The sequence below is a fragment of the Drosophila gunungcola genome, chromosome 3R (assembly GCF_025200985.1).
Source record: "Drosophila gunungcola strain Sukarami chromosome 3R, Dgunungcola_SK_2, whole genome shotgun sequence".
NCBI classification, from domain to species: Eukaryota; Metazoa; Arthropoda; class Insecta; order Diptera; family Drosophilidae; genus Drosophila; species Drosophila gunungcola.
The window spans coordinates 11,380,138-11,398,188 of record NC_069139.1 but is presented as its reverse complement, the minus strand read 5'-3'; the positions used below and the strand labels follow the sequence as shown (position 1 = coordinate 11,398,188).

General features: G+C 46.3%; 3 protein-coding genes across 7 annotated transcripts; 2 read left to right on the top strand and 1 right to left on the bottom strand.

Annotated features, from left to right (window-relative positions):
* Positions 1–280: 280 nt before the first annotated feature.
* Positions 281–8,129, top strand: LOC128252513 (myotubularin-related protein 13). Of its 2 annotated transcripts, XM_052980285.1 has the most exons (11): positions 281–411; positions 739–834; positions 903–1,006; positions 1,074–1,394; positions 1,449–2,414; positions 2,472–3,481; positions 3,534–5,107; positions 5,167–6,760; positions 7,075–7,199; positions 7,260–7,342; positions 7,405–8,129. In XM_052980285.1, exons 2-11 carry the CDS (start codon positions 780–782, stop codon positions 7,495–7,497), a joined length of 5,925 nt encoding a protein of 1,974 aa, XP_052836245.1. In that variant the 5' UTR covers positions 281–411; positions 739–779; the 3' UTR covers positions 7,498–8,129. The 2 variants fall into 2 exon arrangements, with proteins under 2 accessions (XP_052836245.1, XP_052836244.1); XM_052980284.1 differs by having other exon boundaries at positions 1,449–3,481.
* A 43-nt stretch (positions 8,130–8,172) lies between these two features.
* On the bottom strand, positions 8,173–10,614 carry LOC128252515 (glycine receptor subunit alpha-2). 4 transcript variants are annotated; one of them, XM_052980288.1, is made up of 7 exons: positions 10,476–10,614; positions 10,077–10,390; positions 9,825–10,008; positions 9,249–9,558; positions 8,980–9,114; positions 8,388–8,767; positions 8,173–8,331 (listed from the first exon to the last, which is right to left on the bottom strand). In XM_052980288.1, the coding sequence occupies exons 2-7, from the start codon at positions 10,175–10,177 to the stop codon at positions 8,173–8,175; spliced, it is 1,269 nt and encodes a 422-aa protein (XP_052836248.1). In that variant the 5' UTR covers positions 10,178–10,390; positions 10,476–10,614. The 4 variants fall into 4 exon arrangements, with proteins under 4 accessions (XP_052836248.1, XP_052836247.1, XP_052836250.1 ...); XM_052980287.1 differs by having other exon boundaries at positions 10,451–10,596; XM_052980290.1 differs by having other exon boundaries at positions 8,173–8,319; positions 10,451–10,595.
* A 277-nt stretch (positions 10,615–10,891) lies between these two features.
* On the top strand, positions 10,892–16,868 carry LOC128252514 (uncharacterized). Its single transcript, XM_052980286.1, has 10 exons — positions 10,892–11,160; positions 11,359–12,313; positions 12,395–13,288; positions 13,566–14,398; positions 14,542–14,694; positions 14,756–15,159; positions 15,215–15,428; positions 15,486–15,686; positions 15,790–16,158; positions 16,221–16,868. The coding sequence occupies exons 2-10, from the start codon at positions 11,422–11,424 to the stop codon at positions 16,338–16,340; spliced, it is 4,080 nt and encodes a 1,359-aa protein (XP_052836246.1). The 5' UTR covers positions 10,892–11,160; positions 11,359–11,421; the 3' UTR covers positions 16,341–16,868.
* Positions 16,869–18,051: the final 1,183 nt, after the last annotated feature.

Genomic DNA, 18,051 nt, shown 5'->3' with positions numbered 1-18,051 from the left:
GTTGAATGGGTAATACAGAATAGTTTCAAATATAAAATACTTTTCGAGCTATACAAAAGGATAGAAATTTCCTGGGATTCTTTTTTTTAGAACAAGTCTATTCTTTTTACTACCAACTCTAAGAAATCGCAATTTTCGAAGTTATTTATTTTCATTTGATTTTTGAATTAAACTTTTAGAACGGCGCCGATACATCGTTATCGGATCCAAAAACTATCGATACCTACATGAAAGCGCCAATTAACTATCGCCACTTTCGTCAGCTGATGCAAACAGTGTTGCAAAATTCGCGAAAATTATTGTGTATTGCATCTATCTTTTTCTATGCAAACTTAAAAATAATAATTATAGCCCGAATTCCTTCAGATTTGCAGGCAGTGAGCGGGAATTTCGGCTGCAGCCGGCTGCGAGGTGAGTGCGCGAATATATATAGATTGGCCAGACTTATTCCCGGCGCATTCATAACACTTTTTGCGTGGCGGGGTGTGGTTAAAAAAAAAGAGTGAAGACGAGTCTCGTAAAGCCTGAAAAACGCCTCCGGGGCTATAGACAATACAATAACAATTTGGCCCGTCCAGCGGCGTCGTAGAGCTAATCATTTATGCCGAACGCAGAGACGGAGCCTAATTAGCATATCAAATTGGATGACGGCACTGGGCGAATAGTCGCCATCTGCCTGCTACAAGACAAAACAAAAAAAGAAGCAAAATAAAACATCTTGTATTTCTTATTCTCTAGATTTGGCCAGTAAGCACCCATAAAACAATGTGCTGGGCAAGATGTCCCGGCTCGCTGATTACTTCGTAATAGTCGGCTACGACAGCGATAAGGAGAGTGAGTATATCCAGGTCCCAAGTAATTGTTGAACGAATCAACTAACTTCCCTAATTTCCTCCCCTCAGAGACGGCCAGCAATGTGGGCGGTCAGCCGACTTGCGGCAAGATCGTGCAGCGCTTTCCCGAGAAAGATTGGCCGGACACTCCGTTTATCGAGGGCATTGAATGGGTGCGTTTCCCAACATTCCACATTCCAAACACACGAGCATATCTGAATTTTCTTATCGTTTTGCCAGTTTTGCCAGCCGCTCGGCTGGAGTTTATCGTACGAGAAGCAGGAGCCCAAGTTCTTCGTCTCCGTGCTGACGGACATCGATGCCAACAAGCACTACTGCGCCTGCCTCAGCTTCCACGAGGCGGTGGCCATCACCCAGACGCGCAGCGTGGACGACGAGGATGAGACCATCGGAAGCAGCAGGCTGCTGGGGGCCACGCCCTCCTCGACGGATGGAATCGCTGCAGCAACCACGCCGGCTCCCATTACCCACCACAGCGTCATGTATGCACCCAAGTGCCTGGTGCTCATATCGCGTTTGGACTGTGCCGACACCTTCAAAGTGAGTAATCAAGCTAAAGCCAAGGATGAGCGCTAACCTTATCCTTAATTACAGAATTGCCTCGGCACCATATACACGGTGTACATTGAGAACCTGGCCTATGGCCTGGAGACACTGATCGGAAACATTTTGGGCTGCATCCAGGTTCCGCCAGCGGGTGGCCCGCAGGTGCGCTTCTCCATTGGAGCAGGCGACAAGCAGTCGCTTCAGCCGCCGCAGAGCTCCTCGCTGCCCACAACGGGCAGTGGTGTGCACTTCCTCTTCAAGCAATTGGGCATCAAGAATGTGCTGATCCTGCTGTGCGCCGTGATGACTGAGAACAAGATACTGTTCCTGTCCAAATGCTATTGGCACTTGACGGACAGCTGCAGGGCCTTGGTGGCCCTGATGTATCCCTTCCGGTACACTCATGTTTATATACCCATACTGCCGGCGCCACTCACGGAGGTGCTGTCCACACCCACTCCGTTCATCATGGGCATACACAGTTCGCTGCAAACTGAGATTACGGATCTGCTGGACGTCATTGTTGTGGATTTGGATGGCGGTCTGGTTACCATTCCCGAGTCACTAACTCCACCTGTTCCTATACTCCCCTCACCCCTGTGGGAGCAGACGCAGGAGCTGCTCAGCATGATCCTGTTTCCGAATTTGGCGCAGGCGGATCTGGCATTTCCCACACCGGAGCGGCCTTCCTCTCTGGCCAAGACTGACGCCCAGATCGACAAGGAACTTCGCGCCATATTCATGCGCCTTTTCGCCCAGCTCCTGCAGGGCTATCGCTCCTGCCTGACCATCATTCGGATCCACCCCAAGCCGGTGATCACCTTCCACAAGGCTGGCTTCCTCGGTGCCAGGGATCTCATCGAGAGCGAGTTTCTGTTTCGTGTGTTGGATAGCATGTTCTTTACCACGTTCGTCAACGAGCGTGGTCCTCCCTGGCGGGCTTCCGATGCCTGGGATGAGCTCTACAGCTCGATGAACGAGCTCCTCAAGTCGGAGGCGCAGAATCGGAATCTCGTAAGTAAAAGTTGCACTTGTGGCGGGCTTAAGATTGATCTTATTATCACCCTACAGATACTCACACATATCCAGGAATTGGGTCGCGTTCTGTACGAGAACGAGGGCACCCTGGCCCACACCAGCTATGCGCAGAAGGTCCTCCGTCCACCGGAGGGCGCATTCCAACGCATCCACCAGCCCGCCTTCCCGCGAATCAGCTCGGAAAAGGTGGAGCTAATCATCCAGGAGGGAATTCGCAAGAACGGAGTGCCGCAGCGCTTTCATGTGACGCGTAATCAGCACCGGATCATTCCCATGGGACCCAGGTTGCCGGAGGCTCTGGACGTGCGACCTAATGTCCAAAACTCTGCTCGCCGGCTGGAGGTGCTGCGCATCTGTGTGTCGTACATCTTCGAGAACCGGATTACAGATGCCAGGAAGCTGCTGCCGGCTGTGATGCGCACCCTAATGCACAGGGATGCGAGGTTGATTCTCTGTCGCGAGTTTTTCGGTTATGTGCATGGCAACAAAGCGGTGCTGGACCATCAGCAGTTCGAGTTGGTTGTGCGATTCATGAACAAGGCACTGCATAAGTCCTCCGGAGTCGATGAGTACACAGTGGCCGCGGCTCTGCTGCCCATGTCCACAATCTTTTGCCGCAAGCTGTCCACTGGAGTGGTGCAGTTCGCCTACACAGAGATCCAGGATCATGCCATATGGAAGAACCTGCAGTTCTGGGAGTCCACATTCTTCCAGGACGTCCAGGGACAGATTAAGGCACTGTATCTCCTGCACCGTCGTCAAAACGAACATCAAAAGGAGGCCAACTGTGTGCTGGACGAGGTTCCTCTGGAGGAGCCCACGGCGCTTGAGATTACGGCCGAGCAGCTGCGAAAAAGTCCCACCATTGAGGAGGAGAAGAAGGCCGAGCTGGCCAAATCGGAGGAGTCTACGTTGTACAGCCAGGCTATTCACTTTGCCAACCGTATGGTCTCCCTGCTGATTCCGCTCGACGTCAATGTGGATGCCGCTAGCAAGCCGAAACCTGCATTCCGCCTGGAGGAAAATCAGAGTGTTTCCAATAGGTAAGATTGCATCCTAAGATGTTTATTTGGAGTAATCATTTTTGTGTTACAGTATTATGGGCTCACACAGCCTAAGCGAACATTCCGACGAAGGATTCGAGGAGAACAATGCTCTGGAAATTGGCGTCACGGTTGGGAAGACGATTTCCCGCTTCATTGATTGCGTTTGCACCGAGGGTGGAGTGACCTCCGAGCACATACGCAATCTGCACGACATGGTGCCGGGCGTGGTGCACATGCACATAGAATCCCTGGAACCGGTTTATCTGGAGGCCAAGCGCCATCCGCATGTGCAGAAGCCAAAGATTCAGACACCATGCCTTTTGCCGGGCGAGGACCTGGTCACCGACCACCTTCGCTGTTTCCTCATGCCGGATGGACGCGAAGACGAAACCCAGTGCCTAATACCCGCCGAGGGAGCTCTGTTCCTCACCAACTACCGAGTCGTGTTCAAGGGTTCACCCTGCGATCCGCTCTTCTGCGAGCAGGTTATCGTGCGCACCTTTCCCATTGCCTCCATGCTGAAGGAGAAGAAGGTATCAGTGCTGTACCTGGCCCATCTGGACCAAACGCTGACGGAGGGACTCCAGCTGCGCTCCAGCAGCTTTCAGTTAATCAAGGTCGCCTTCGACCCGGAGGTAACCCCGGAGCAGATCGAGAGCTTCAGGAAGATATTGAGCAAGGCTCGCCATCCGTTCGATGAGTTTGAGTACTTTGCTTTTCAATCGTACGGCACCATGCTCCAGGGCGTGGCACCGCTGAAAACGAAGGAAAAATACTCCACGTTGAAGGGATTTGCCAAGAAGACGTTGCTTCGCGGGGCAAAGAAGGCGGGATTGTTGCAGAAGCCGCAGACAAAGCGCAAGTTGGTCTCCGACTACGACTACGGCAGTGGAGCAGATGCTCAGGAAACGCAGTCCATCGACGATGAACTGGAGGACTTGGACGAGTTCGAGACCCAAAACAATGCCATGCCTAGATTGCTAACGACTAAAGACGTCGAGCGAATGCGGGAGAGGAGCTATGTACAGGACTGGAAGCGACTGGGCTTCGATGCGGAATCGCAGCGCGGATTCCGCATTAGCAACGTCAATACCAGCTATGCCACCTGTCGCTCCTATCCGGCGATAATAGTGGCCCCCGTGCAGTGCAGCGATGCGGCGATAATGCATCTGGGTCGGTGTTTCAAGGGCCAGCGCATTCCACTGCCCACGTGGCGGCATGCGAACGGGGCCCTGCTCATCCGCGGTGGCCAGCCCAACAGCAAATCGGTGATCGGCATGCTGAAGAACACCACGGGAAGCAATACGAACGCCCATCACGATGTCACGCATTACCCCGAGCAGGATAAATACTTCCTGGCCCTGATCAACACGATGCCGAAGCTAACCCCGCTGGCCCTCAATCAGTACTCGGGCATGAATCTCTCGATGAGCTCGCTAATGGCCCATGGCCCCTGTGATGAGCGGCAGCCGCTTACGCCGGAATTGTCGCGCAAGCACAAAAACAATCTGGATGTCAGTGATGGCAGCAAGTCCAGTCAAGGAGGCAAAGGCGGCACAATGAAGGGCAATTCCAAGAACCCAACGGCGCATGCCTTCCGAAAGATGCGACTCTACGCATTGGGTGAGCTCAAATCGATCGATATGTAATTACCTTTCTAACGTTTTATTTTATTTTCACAGGGGAGAAATCGCAGGCCAAGTCGAACATGAATGTGGACTTCTGCGCGGACTTCATTCCCGTTGACTATCCGGACATCAGGCAATCGAGACCCGCCTTCAAGAAACTGATTCGCGCCTGCATGCCATCGCATAACACCAACGAGGCGGATGGCCAGAGTTTCGCCAAGATGGTGGAGCAGTCGGACTGGCTGCAACAGATCTCCTCGCTGATGCAGTTGTCCGGTGCGGTGGTGGATCTCATCGAGCTGCAGGAGAGCAGCGTGATGCTGTCCCTGGAGGATGGCTCCGATGTGACCGCCCAGCTCAGTTCAATAGCCCAGCTGTGCCTGGACCCGTACTACCGAACCCTGGACGGTTTCCGTGTGCTGGTGGAGAAGGAGTGGCTGGCCTTTGGCCACCGATTTGCGCATCGCAGTAATCTGAAGCCCTCGCATGCAAACACAAACATTGCGTTTGCCCCCACTTTCCTCCAGTTCCTGGATGTGGTCCATCAGCTGCTGCGCCAGTTTCCCATGGCCTTCGAATTTAATGACTTCTATTTGAGATTCCTGGCCTACCATTCGGTATCGTGCCGCTTCAGAACCTTCCTGTTTGATTGCGAGCTTGAGCGCTCTGATTCGGGAATCGCGGCAATGGAAGACAAGCGGGGATCGCTGAATGCCAAGCATATTTTTGGAGCTGGTGGCATGACGTCCAACGGTTCCGACGACGAGTGCAATGTATATCCGCTGGATATCAGGAGCCAAAGGACACCGGCACCTCTGAGCCGCATCGGTCACTCCATCTTTGACTATATCGAGAGGCAGCACAACAAGACGCCCATATTTTATAATTTCCTGTATTCGGGCGACAAAGGCATTACTCTGCGCCCGCAGAATAATGTTGCCGCCTTGGATCTGTGGAGCTACTATACCAACGAAGAGCTGGCCCAAGGAGCGCCCTACGATCTGGAAGTGACCACCGTGGACGATGAAATCGATCTATCCGAGATGAAGGGCAAACGCATGGTCATTACCGCCGGCTATGACAACATGGAGAAGTGCAATCCCAATGCCTACGTCTGCCTGCTCAGCGAGGTGAAGCAGGCGGAGACGGAGCGCGGTCATCTTCCCCAAAAGTGGCTGCAGGTGTGGAACAGCCTGGAGGTGCCGCAGCTGGAGCCAGCTGCTCGCAACGCCTCGTTGGGAAACATCTTCGTGCAGACGCATCAGCACAAACGCTCCACGTTGGAGATCATCATGAAGGGGCGGCTGGCGGGCTACCAGGACAAGTATTTCCATCCGCATCGATTCGAGAAGCATCCCTACACCACGCCCACCAATTGCAACCACTGCACCAAGCTGCTCTGGGGTCCAGTTGGCTACCGGTGCATGGACTGCGGCAACTCCTACCACGAGAAATGCACGGAGCACTCCATGAAGAACTGCACAAAGTACAAGGCCATCGATGGAGCTGTGGGCCCGCCGAATGTGAACATGTCGCAGGGCGACACGGCCAGCATCGCTTCCAGTGCCGCCACCACGGCACGCACCTCCAGCCATCACTTCTACAACCAGTTTAGCAGTAACGTTGCCGAAAATCGGACGCACGAGGGGTGAGTAATAGAGCTTATCCAAATCTAACAGTCATTTAGGAAATTCCATGAACAAGAAGAAAGAATATAACATAACCAGTTATCTACATATAAGTTTGAAAAAAAAAATTGATTAAAAGAACTTCCTTTTTGTGTTTGGATGGCTAATAAAGTAAATTAGTCATAACCATTAATTGATAATTAATCAAAGCAGAGTTTGCAACCTTATAAGATCAAAAGAAATAATAATAGAAAGTAGATAGTTCAAATATTCATAAAGTGTAGCTAAAAAAGTATTGATTATAATCTGTTAAATATTTGTATAATTTCTATAGACATCTGTACAAACGTGGAGCCTTGCTCAAAGGATGGAAACAGCGCTGGTTCGTCTTGGACTCGATTAAGCATCAACTGCGTTACTATGACACGTCTGAGGATACCGCTCCAAAGGGAATTATTGGTACTTTAACATACTCACAGTTTTGTCATCACATAAATTAATTGTTGAACATATTTTCAGAACTGGCCGAAGTGCAATCCGTAACTGCCGCACAACCTGCACAAATTGGCGCTAAAGGAGTGGATGAGAAGGGATTTTTTGATGTAAGCCCAATTGGCAAATGTACAACCACAGTAAAAATTAATTTCTTCTCATTTAAATTCAGCTTAAAACATCAAAGCGCACCTATAATTTCTACGCGATCAACGCAAATCTGGCACAGGAATGGATCGAAAAGTTGCAGGCTTGTTTGCAATAGATAGTCGGGAAAAATCTTTCTTTTTTTTACCTTTCCTTTTCGTTCTATTTTGTACGCCTATCAAATGTTTTTTTATAGGAAAAATCAGTATGTTTCCAGTTCTACGTATTATTATATTGAATCTTTGGCTCTGCCATCATATCATAGCTAAACTATCACCTTAGAATTTCCTTAGTTGATTTGAGAAATCGCACGCACCCATTAATATAAAAGTTAGCAACAATTATGCCAAGCAACAAGCGAAACGTTAGTTAAAGAATGAAATCCATCTGTAAATGTGAATGTAAAGAAACTATAAAATTATGTGATTATATAACAAACAAAAATCAGACTATATGATAAAATAACGATGAAATGGAAAAAACCACGCCCGCAAGTTTTTGATATAATTTTTATATATACATATAAATATAAAATTCTTCAGCCTAAACTATATAGGTTTATAGCGAATTTACCAAAGATTATTCCACCTTTGTTGCGCAATTGAAATACATTTCTTGATTGCTTCCTTTAAACTAAACCCTAATATTAAACGCTTTCCTTTATTTATACACTACATGGTAATCAATATAATACATACTTTAATGCAATTATTTGTGGCTTACAAACGATAATATACATTTTTAAACAAATGCGCTTGGTATTATTATTCCTTCGGTGAAACTTTTCCATTCATCATAGGAACGTTGTCCAGTAGACAATATTGAGTATAAAGAACGAAAACGGGAAGAAAAAGCGCGAGAATTTGTCAATATAAATGGCTGTGGCATGGCCATGGCAGAAAGTGTCGTACTGGGGCTCAATAATCGATTCCCTATGATGCTGTAGGGCAGACTAAGAGGCGTCATATGGACGAATATAATAGATATATGTCTCAAAACTCAACTCACCTTCAGACCGTCCAGGTCACTGATGTTCTCGTCCGAGTAGCCCTTCATGGCCTTCGTGGCCACCGGTCCCATAAAGTTGTTGACCACCGCAAACTCCATCAGCGAGAGAAAGACGAACACCGAGCAGGACGACATCCAGACGTCTATCGCCTTCACATAGGACACCGGCGGCAGGGACTGCTGCGACTGCGTGTTCTGGGTGGCCAGGGTCAGCAGGGAGGTCACTCCCAGGGTAACTCGGGCTGGGATCGCCTCCGGCTTTATCCAAAACGATATCCACGACATGACCACGATCAGAGCAGAGGGTATGTAGGTGTGGAACAAGTGGTAGCCCAGGCGTCGTCGCAAATTGAACACAATGGCCAGGCAGGTGAAGTTGCCTAAATGTAGCAGAAGTGTATATAAAATTTGTAGTTTTTCATTATTTTTAATTTACATCACATTTGTTTAGGCAACTTTTTAATTCCAAATGATGACTAACCCACAACTTTTGAGGGTTTAAAAGTTGGGGTTTACCCTGCTAAAAAATTGTAATTTTGGGCCAACCATTTTTACATTTTCTTTCCAATTAATGCACATAATATGTACTCACCAGTTGAGTACTCTATGGTGCAATCGGTCGTGTAGTTATTTGATATGTCCAGCTGTGGCAACTCGATTTCCGCGTTTACCACCAGCGGGTCGGTCATGTTCCATATGAAAACCAAATCCTCCACTGTATGGGATACTGCCAATCAAAGCTCGTTAAGTTCTTGAATGAGACCCTTCGCAATAAGTATTTCTCGATAAGCGTATTGGAAACATTCAAGCAATAAAGGACTAGCAGGGGGAGGAAAAGGGTAACTTCACATTTCCACCTACAACTCTCGATCATCATGGAGCAGATTTGCGTGTCATGTGGATAGGACTCGAACTTCATGGCGCACGACAGGACCAAAGTGAGCTTGGACATGTAGAGCAGCGTTTTGTCGTGGTACAACCAGAGATAGTGATTCGGAATGCTCATCTCGTGGAAGGTGACCTTCTTGGCGTTCTTGAAGAAGCAATCTGGCCGCCAGATGCTGTGCAGCCAGTCCACATCCAAGATGCGATACTGCTCGCTCATGTTCTCCGGCAGCCGCAGGCGTGGATCACGCCAGCTTTGTGCAAGGAAGATGTCCGTTACATAGGTCTACGGATAAGGAAAGGCAATTAAACTTGGTATTTTAAATAATATAAAATATAAGACAGCTTTGGATACTATTCTAAAACTTGGCAGAACAACACAACACTTGAAATGTTGGGATTTACTATCTTAATAATAAATTCGTTATTTAACTTATTTAACTTAAATACCCCGCACTCTTTAAATATAACACGATTTTCAAGATCAATGGGTCTAAAATAGGTATTTTTCTTTAAGGAAAAGCCTCTTTTAAATATAACATAATGACCAACCATGGACTCCTCGTTGATGGAGTCCAGCGAGAGGACCGTGACATGGAAGTAGACTACGGTGGGCTGACCCAAGAGCTTGGGAGCCCGGTTCTTATCGTAGGTCTTCGATGGAATGGGCAGAATGTCCGGGAGCGAGAGACTCGACTCGTAGTGGGAGACCAGCTCGGCGCTCTCCGTGTTGTTTCTGCAAGTATGGAACAGCCTTGTGGCGTAAATCTGATGAAAGTGGGCAAACGCACTGGTGGCACTTACCTGAAACCATGAACACAATGGCACTGCTGGATCGATTGCAAATATATTGCCACCGCAATAAGGAACCTGAACTCAACCAATTTGCTAGTTGGGCTTTGCATTATGAACACACTACCTTCGGCTTTAAAAATGTTTTTCTGGGACACATAGCTCCGCAGTCCATGTCATTTACCCAAAGTGGCTCATTTCTGGGTTCGCATGGAAATGAACTTGGTTGGATTACTTAACGCGTGATGTGCTGGAATTATATTTTACTCGTCCCGCTGCAAAAACCAATAAACAAACGGCAGAGTTGTCGCGACGATTGTGATGTGCTGCAAAGTGTGATAAATTAATTTCTAAGGTTTCATTCGCTTTCATTGGCATTCGCCTACACTACTTTTCAAATTGACAACTGACCCCGGCAAGCGAAATGGCAAAGAGGAAATTATGTGCGTACCGACTGACAAGGGCATTAATTCAAATGTGCACTCAGTATTTGCGAAAAATATTAGCGTAATATGAAAAACAATTTGTCTGCGCGAAAGCTCGAAAATGGGCGCCATTGGCCGATATCCAAAAATGAATTATCGGGCATGTTCTGGGTTTGGTTTTTTCCCAAACGTTTGAGGTGTTGTTTTTCAAAGTGTTCTGGTTTTAAATTGCCATTCCAAATAACATGGCTTAGAGCTTTACGTTTTAAAATATATTTAAAAATACTAACAATTATTTTATAATTTTTGCACAATCTTGAATTCACTTATTTATTATTTATTTATACATTTTCACAAAGTTATTATATTAAATTAGCCTTGAACTAAAAATTTAAAATCGAAAACCGGAACTTCCCACCTGTGTAACGGTCCGCATTGCCAACCACTTGCCAGTCTGGCAGCACTGGCGAGCAATCAGCTGTTCGCATCGTTGGCAACTCTATAAGGTCAAAATATTGATTGTTTCACTTGCCAAGCGTTTTTTTTTTATTGGCGATTTTAAAATGTAAAGGTGGCGAAATATCTATTTATAAAAATCAAAAAACGGACAGAAACGGAAGAAGAAACCACCACGACCGAAAGTAACATGGAATACTGCGATACAATCGCAGGTGAGTGATCGAAACAACGGTTTTAAAACTAATCCCGGTGCGAATTTACAAGGGTGCGGTGGTGGGTCAGGGGTCATTTTCCTTTGTGCAGTGACGCGATTTCGCTGCGGCGCATTGTGCAACTTGTGGATATTGATTAATAGCCAGAACGCCGAGATACACAAATGATGGTTTAACGACTTTTGAAATTTTTCAAAGGTACATAAACAAGTGCAGCCACTGCGCACAAAACCATTGACAAGTGCGAAATTAAAACCGACCATGGAATCCCCGCTGTATCCCAAGGCCAACAGCAATCTGGGCATGGACAAGATGAGCTCCAGCTTGAACAGCAGCACCATGGAGGACACCACGCCCAGCGACTCGGGAGTGCAACTCCTAGACTCAGAGAACAGCGATGTGATGGTGGAGTCCATCTGCTCCTATGAGGAGAACGTGCGACCCCTGCCCCTTGCCTCGGCGGATGTGGATCCCAACTCCAATGTGACTGCGCCGCCGGAGGAGTCGATGACCATCAGCGAGTGCTCCACGTTCGACACCACGGAGAAGATTGTGTACCGACGCAAGGTGCACAAAGCCTCGTCCGCCTCCAAAACCCCCAAGAAGCGAGTATCCTTCCACGAGGACATACTCAAGAACACTCGCACCGACAACATTCACATTGAGCACGGCTTCATTACCTACAAAAATGGCCGAAAGCTGGCCTTCGCCAACTCGGCTGGCGTGGCCGGCGCTCCGGGACGATACTCCTGGTGTCCGGATCGAGAGCGTCCAGAGGGTCCCAATGAAATCAGTGCCGCCGGCAGGGAGGACGACGGCGAAGAGGCTGACGGCGGCGGAGGCGCCAGGCGAAAGAGACACCTGGTCTACCGGAACGCCTGTTCCGATGTGCTGGACTACGACAACATCTATGACACGGACGAGGCAGCCGGTCTGCACTATGACACCTCGGGTGTCTTCGAGTACGGACCTGCTGGCGAGAAACAGGAAGAGCCACCGCGGCTCTACAAGTGCGTCTGCAGCAGCTCCAACTCCAGCCTGGACTCCGACGAGCAGGACAAAAACTCCAACGCCAATCGCAAGCAGTACGAGCAGGCTAAGAGCAGCTCCTGCGACTGCATCGGCATGAGCAATGCCAATAACAACCTAATCGGTAAGTTTGAGAATAAAACCCCATGATAAAAAGTAGGTAAAAAGCCTCTTTACTAAATCCATATTTTATCCCAAAAATCAGGTGGCAACTGTTATTATTCAGAGCCCAATATTGGAGATGCCGACAGCCCTAAAATAAAGTCTGTTTGGAACAAAGAGAAAAAGCCCAAGTCGAGCTGCTTGAAGAAAACCAAACTACAGACGAACATCATCCTCGAGCAGGATCTCAATGGGCGGGTAAAGAAGTTCAACGTGCACGACATCAAGCACCAGTTGCTGGACAACAGTAGCAAGATGATCTTTGGCTCGCTGAAAAGCATCTTTACCATGCCGCTGCCTGAGCGTGGAGTGCCCGAGGGCTCCGAGGACCTGCAGGCAGTGGTGGAGTGCGTCCCGGAGCCGGAGCAAACGCCTGAGCACAAAGCGCGGCCAGTGGCCGAGTCACCACCCCTCAAAGCTAAGCCATTTCTCAGCAAGAGTCTCGATGGCAGCAAGCAGGCACAATCAGTTAAGAAATTCGTGCACAACGTAGACCAGCAATTGAGGCATAAAAACGACGACGATGGTGCCAGCTCCACGGAGGCCTCTCCGATGGAGTCGAAACAGTCACAGATGTTGCACCGACAAGAGGAATTCGATAAGGAAACAATGCCATTGGGCAGCGCACAGAGCGAGTTTCGCAGCAAGTTCATCATTAATTGTGAGAGCACCGTCTTTGAGCACACAGGAGTTTCCTACGAGACGGGCGAGGCCCAATCGGAATTCTCCTCCGGCATTCAGCACACTAGCGTGGCCAGTTTGCTGGAGCAGAACACTCCCATCGCGGAGCCGGCAGCTAGTCACATCAAGAAATCATTTTTGGATGCTCCCATCGCCAAGACATTCAGTAATTTCTTTCGCAGCTTCAAGGAGAGCACAAGTGCTGTAGCAACGCCAGTGGAAAAGAACGAACAGGCAGTCACAGACAACTATTTTGGTAAGAAAATGGATTGGATAGTGATATTTTTAGAGTTAGTTTAAATCTTAAGTTGTAATTTTACAATTTTTAGTGCACAGTCCGATCAAAAATAATTGCCATTGAACTATATACTCAAAAACTCAACCCCTTACTTTTAAATCATGAATTAATAAAAGTTAAATTTAAGTTAAAGTTAAATACAACGTCTATATCAACATCCAAGTATACAAAAACATACTTCAAATATACAGCCAGCTAGAAGTCATGCATCTTTTTTATTATTATCCCATTACAGCTTCGAAAATGCCGAAGCCGCAACAGCCAGCAACTTCCGCAGGCAAGCTTCACCGGAATTGCTCCTCATCCACCATATCCGAACCCAGTTCTAATACGAACACAAGCAGCAACCATCAGATCGCAATGAACCCACAGCTGGGCAACGCAGAGCGTCATTCGCGTCACCTTCCCTCTCCGCTCAAGAAGCGTGGACAACCGTTGCAGCCGCCGCGATACTACGACCAACAGCATCCACATCAGAGCCGGAGCCTCCACAGCCCCAGCACCTATTTAGCAGCAGGACGCGGTGGCAGTGGTCGCGACTCAAAGAGCACCATCCTCAGCGAAGAATTCGACGACATATTAACCATTACTACCACGGAGACGACTAACGACAAGCGCTCAATGGACAGCGATTTGGTCATCGTAGACTACACAGATGTAGACTATGCCCATTTGCTGAAGCCGCCAGCTCCGGCGGCCAAAACGTCGCTGATAAATCGATTCCTTCGCAATGTCACGCAGAAGAAAATAATGGAGACCTCCATACGCAAGAATAATTTCTTTGCCGACAAATTGCGAACCGAACAGAGGAGCACCGGTTCCGATCTCTATGTAAAGGGTGCACGGCCCAAGAACTACGAGTTGATAGATGATCTAAATGCAGAGATAGCCATGGAGATTGAGATGTGCGGCACGAATTCACCGCGCCGGGAACTCGCCATTAGTCTTGATACGGATTTGCCCGGTAGCTCCTCCAACTTTGAACTTGGAATCGGAGAGATCTCGATTGATGTTTTCAAGGGGAAGTCATTGCTCAATTTACAGCAATCAAATGAACAGCTTTTAAAGGTAGGATATAATTAAAAAGATATTTTGTAATTATCTAGTTAGGAAGAACTTAAAACAAACTAGAAAAAAACTAGAACTAGTGGGTTACGTTATTTTATTAATTTACCAACTGATAACACATTATTCTATTCCTTTCCTTCTAGGTTTTTAAACTCTATACGGGCTACAGTGTTGATGGCATTATGACTCCTGTATTGGTCCTACTCACTGACAAATCCTTGTATGTGGCTAACATGGATCGAAATAATCTGTGCGCTAGATTTGTCTTAGCCTACAAGGACTTGGATGTCATACTGGTAAGGGTTATCTAATGTTGTCATCGATCCACCGAGATTTTTAACTTTAAATTTCTTTTAGATGGGACCCTTCGGCAACACGGTTTTGCTCAGCAACAGTACGCGAGATATGCAGCAGGTGTTGCTAGCAGGTGGACCTTATCCAGCTGGATCTCTAGTGGCCAATTTGGAGCTGTGTGCTAGACGCAGTGGCTCAACCCTTCCTGCAGTGGGTCAACTTACCTTAGAACACCTGGCTCCGCTGCAGGATTTCGTGCGCGCCAACAGCTGTGTGGGCGTAGCTGAGCACTGGTTGTTCTATGCAGTGGTTAATGTACCAGCTGGTGGTGCCATGCGAGTCGAGTCGCCTAGCGAACTACTGGGACCCTCCATCAAGGGATTCCTTATGCACCGACGACTTAAGCAGACTAGAAGCACATCAGCAGCCACAAGGATATATTGGCAACCAGGATACTTTCTCCTAAAGTTCGTAACTCACTGTTTTTAAAGGAATTCATTTTAATAAGTGTACATTTTCTAGGGCTGGCGTATTGTATATGTTCAACGATTCCACCCAGAGGCTTCCCAGCTGGGCCATGGCCCTTGCCGAGTGCCAAGGCGCCCAGCGAACTGTGAAATCGGAGCGCCCGCACTGCTTCGAGATAATGCTGAAGGGTGAGCTCCTTCAAATGGCTGCTCCCGACGAGTATGTGGCATCTGAGTGGCTACAAGCCCTCCTGCAATCTGCCAGTGGTGTACGTATGCAATTAGTAATAAAAGTAGAGTTTTTAAAAACTTTTTGTGGCCTTCAGCTTGTAGTTCAAGAGGAGAAGCACAAAACCCTCGGTTGCACTTTGATCGTTACGGAAAACCATTTGATAACCTTGCGAGAAGACTTTTCAGCGCCTCTACGGCAAATAAGCCAGCAGTTTGATAATAATACAACCGTTCCGGAGAACAAGGAAATCGTTCTCGAGGAGGAAATGCTCAGTGTTTTTGAAACCAGCAGCTTGGTAAGCGTGATTATTTTATTTTATTTAGTTTAAAAAACTCTGTACAGTGACCAACTTAAGTACAAACATTTTTTTAACATGTAATTAATCATATTAATTTCAGATGGGCTCCACAATAAGTACACCAACCCGTGGCACTCTGCAATCGAACTCCTCTCTTAGCTCCACGCCCACCAAGCATACAAACGAGCCTGCTGCTACTAGGGAGGATGCTGCTTCACCCAAAAAGTCGCAACGAATGACAAGTGTTTACGGAAAGAACTCCGGCTTGGCGATACTCACATGTGCGGACATAAAAGCCATGACAGGCATTAAGATAACCTCACGAAGTGAAACTTGGTGGTGCATATTGGAGTTCTCCTGCCAAGAGGCCCCCTTAGAAAGTCTGGACGATTTAGTGATCTTCTTTGCCAGCAGCATGGAAATGCAACGTTTTCTGCGGTTGTTAGAGCAACTTTGGCAGTCTAAGAATGTAGGTTGCTCATTTATTACCAGCCCACCACTCCGAAATAATGCATGCTATTGCTTTTACAGAACGATCTATTTCCAATAACCATACTAGACGATGGCGACTCTCTGGCCGAGCAGTGTAACCAACTCTATATGGACACTAATAGGGCCTGGGAGCCTCTGCTATCAGCTGCACTCGGTTGAAGTGCACCTATATACTCCATTTACAAATAGAAAATTATATTTCCAAATAACTCAAGCGTTAAATATTCTATCTTGAATACTCAAAATAGCTAAAGAACAGAAAGTATTGATATATATGTATGTAGTCGGTATTATGTATTATGATTTTGTAATGCCTGCCTCCGCTTGACTCATTCATTCATTTGCGCTTAGTAACAACTCATTTGAATAATTTTTGTGATATTAACCTTAAAATCGCTGATCTTTACATACATTATTTGTAGGTTATTTAGTTTCTACTTGTTTTCTACATTCTTTATTTCATACCTTTTATAACTACATTGTGTACAAATATTGCACAGAAAAATAAGGACAAAATAGTATACATATGTACGTAATCTAACTTATATAAATATTAAACATGTAATCCGTAATGTTATGTTTTGGGAGTGCTCTACTGGTCCAAGGATCATATCTATATTAATAAGCATATTGATATGCGATACCAATATATGGCTATTTATAAAATAAACAGAACATAAACATTTATAGATGTGTATAGGGAAAGGTGGACTTAATATTTTTTTGCAATGCTGTGCCTGTCTTTTTTAATTAGCATAGATTAAATTCTCCTCCTAACGCCCAGCTTTTCGCCGTAAGCCTTTCAGCCTACTAAAATCCCATGATAATTAATAAAATGAATAAACGCCATTAAGCAACGGATTTTTATTTTAACCTAAGCTCATTGAGAGATGGTCCTTGACATTTGATGATAGGGTTTATCTTGGTCACTTAGGAAAGGGTTCTAAGACGGGTATTAGCTGAAAAGATTTGGAGGAGTACGGGATTTCCATGATTATAATGGATGTGAGCGAGTGAAATGGGAATGGGGTCTTGGGAGGATGCTGAATAGGGAAACGAGTTACGTACATACAGACATAATAACATTAACATACATAGATACTTATGTATGTACATACAAATGTATCTGCAGGTACATTGTGCCCATATGTGAGTGTATCTAAATATTTGATAGTGGCGGTGATCGAGTTGTACGAGCGAGATCCGATATTTAACATATTCCCTTCATCGCCCGACAATAATTCATAATTGTAAAATGTGCATATAAAATTCTAGATAAACACATGTAACAGTTGCAATTGTTCGAAAATCAAGCTAAACAAAGCATTGCATTCAAAGGTTCAAGCGCGGCAGAAAGAGAAGGCGAGAGAGAGCAAAAGAGAGAGAGAGAGAGACGAAGCAAGGAGAATGTGAGAGAACGTAAAAAAAACTCCAACCCTCTTAATAAAACGAGTAGAAGACAAGACTGCACAGGAAAAAACAAGAATGAGAAAGACATACAGACGTGCACACACTGGCATTTATGCAAGTGCTCGTGTGTGTGTGCATTAACACATAAAAATTAAATTGCAGTCGCACCGACTTGTCAGTGCCCTCCACATGATTAAAGTGAATATAAAAAAAATTTGTATCTTAAAAACAATTATCGTATTCAAATTCTATTTTTCGATTATTTGAGTTTTCAAGAAATTTTTTAAAAATATTTAATAAAGTTGTTAAAAGTATTATTTCATAATTTTTTTGGTAATATATAAATTTTAGTTATATAGAAATATAGAATTATTTGTTAAATGGATAACTGTCTTTAATAAGCGCAAGAAGTACACAAAGTTTAAGTTAGATCAGTGTCTTAAAAATGGGTCGAAAATCT

Excerpts from the sequence above, each read along its gene's own strand:
- LOC128252513 (XM_052980284.1), top strand. The coding sequence starts at position 780 with ATGTCCCGGCTCGCTGATTACTTCGTAATAGTCGGCTACGACAGCGAT. Across the intron at positions 835-902 it reads CTACGACAGCGATAAGGAGA|AGACGGCCAGCAATGTGGGC; the intron begins GTGAGTATATCC and ends TCCTCCCCTCAG. Across the intron at positions 7,200-7,259 it reads CGCTCCAAAGGGAATTATTG|AACTGGCCGAAGTGCAATCC; the intron begins GTACTTTAACAT and ends ACATATTTTCAG.
- LOC128252515 (XM_052980288.1), bottom strand. The coding sequence starts at position 10,177 with ATGCAAAGCCCAACTAGCAAATTGGTTGAGTTCAGGTTCCTTATTGCG. Across the intron at positions 10,009-10,076 it reads CATTGTGTTCATGGTTTCAG|AAACAACACGGAGAGCGCCG; the intron begins GTAAGTGCCACC and ends CCATACTTGCAG. Across the intron at positions 8,768-8,979 it reads CACCATAGAGTACTCAACTG|GCAACTTCACCTGCCTGGCC; the intron begins GTGAGTACATAT and ends TGCTACATTTAG.
- LOC128252514 (XM_052980286.1), top strand. The coding sequence starts at position 11,422 with ATGGAATCCCCGCTGTATCCCAAGGCCAACAGCAATCTGGGCATGGAC. Across the intron at positions 13,289-13,565 it reads AGTCACAGACAACTATTTTG|CTTCGAAAATGCCGAAGCCG; the intron begins GTAAGAAAATGG and ends ATCCCATTACAG. Across the intron at positions 16,159-16,220 it reads AACTTTGGCAGTCTAAGAAT|AACGATCTATTTCCAATAAC; the intron begins GTAGGTTGCTCA and ends TTGCTTTTACAG.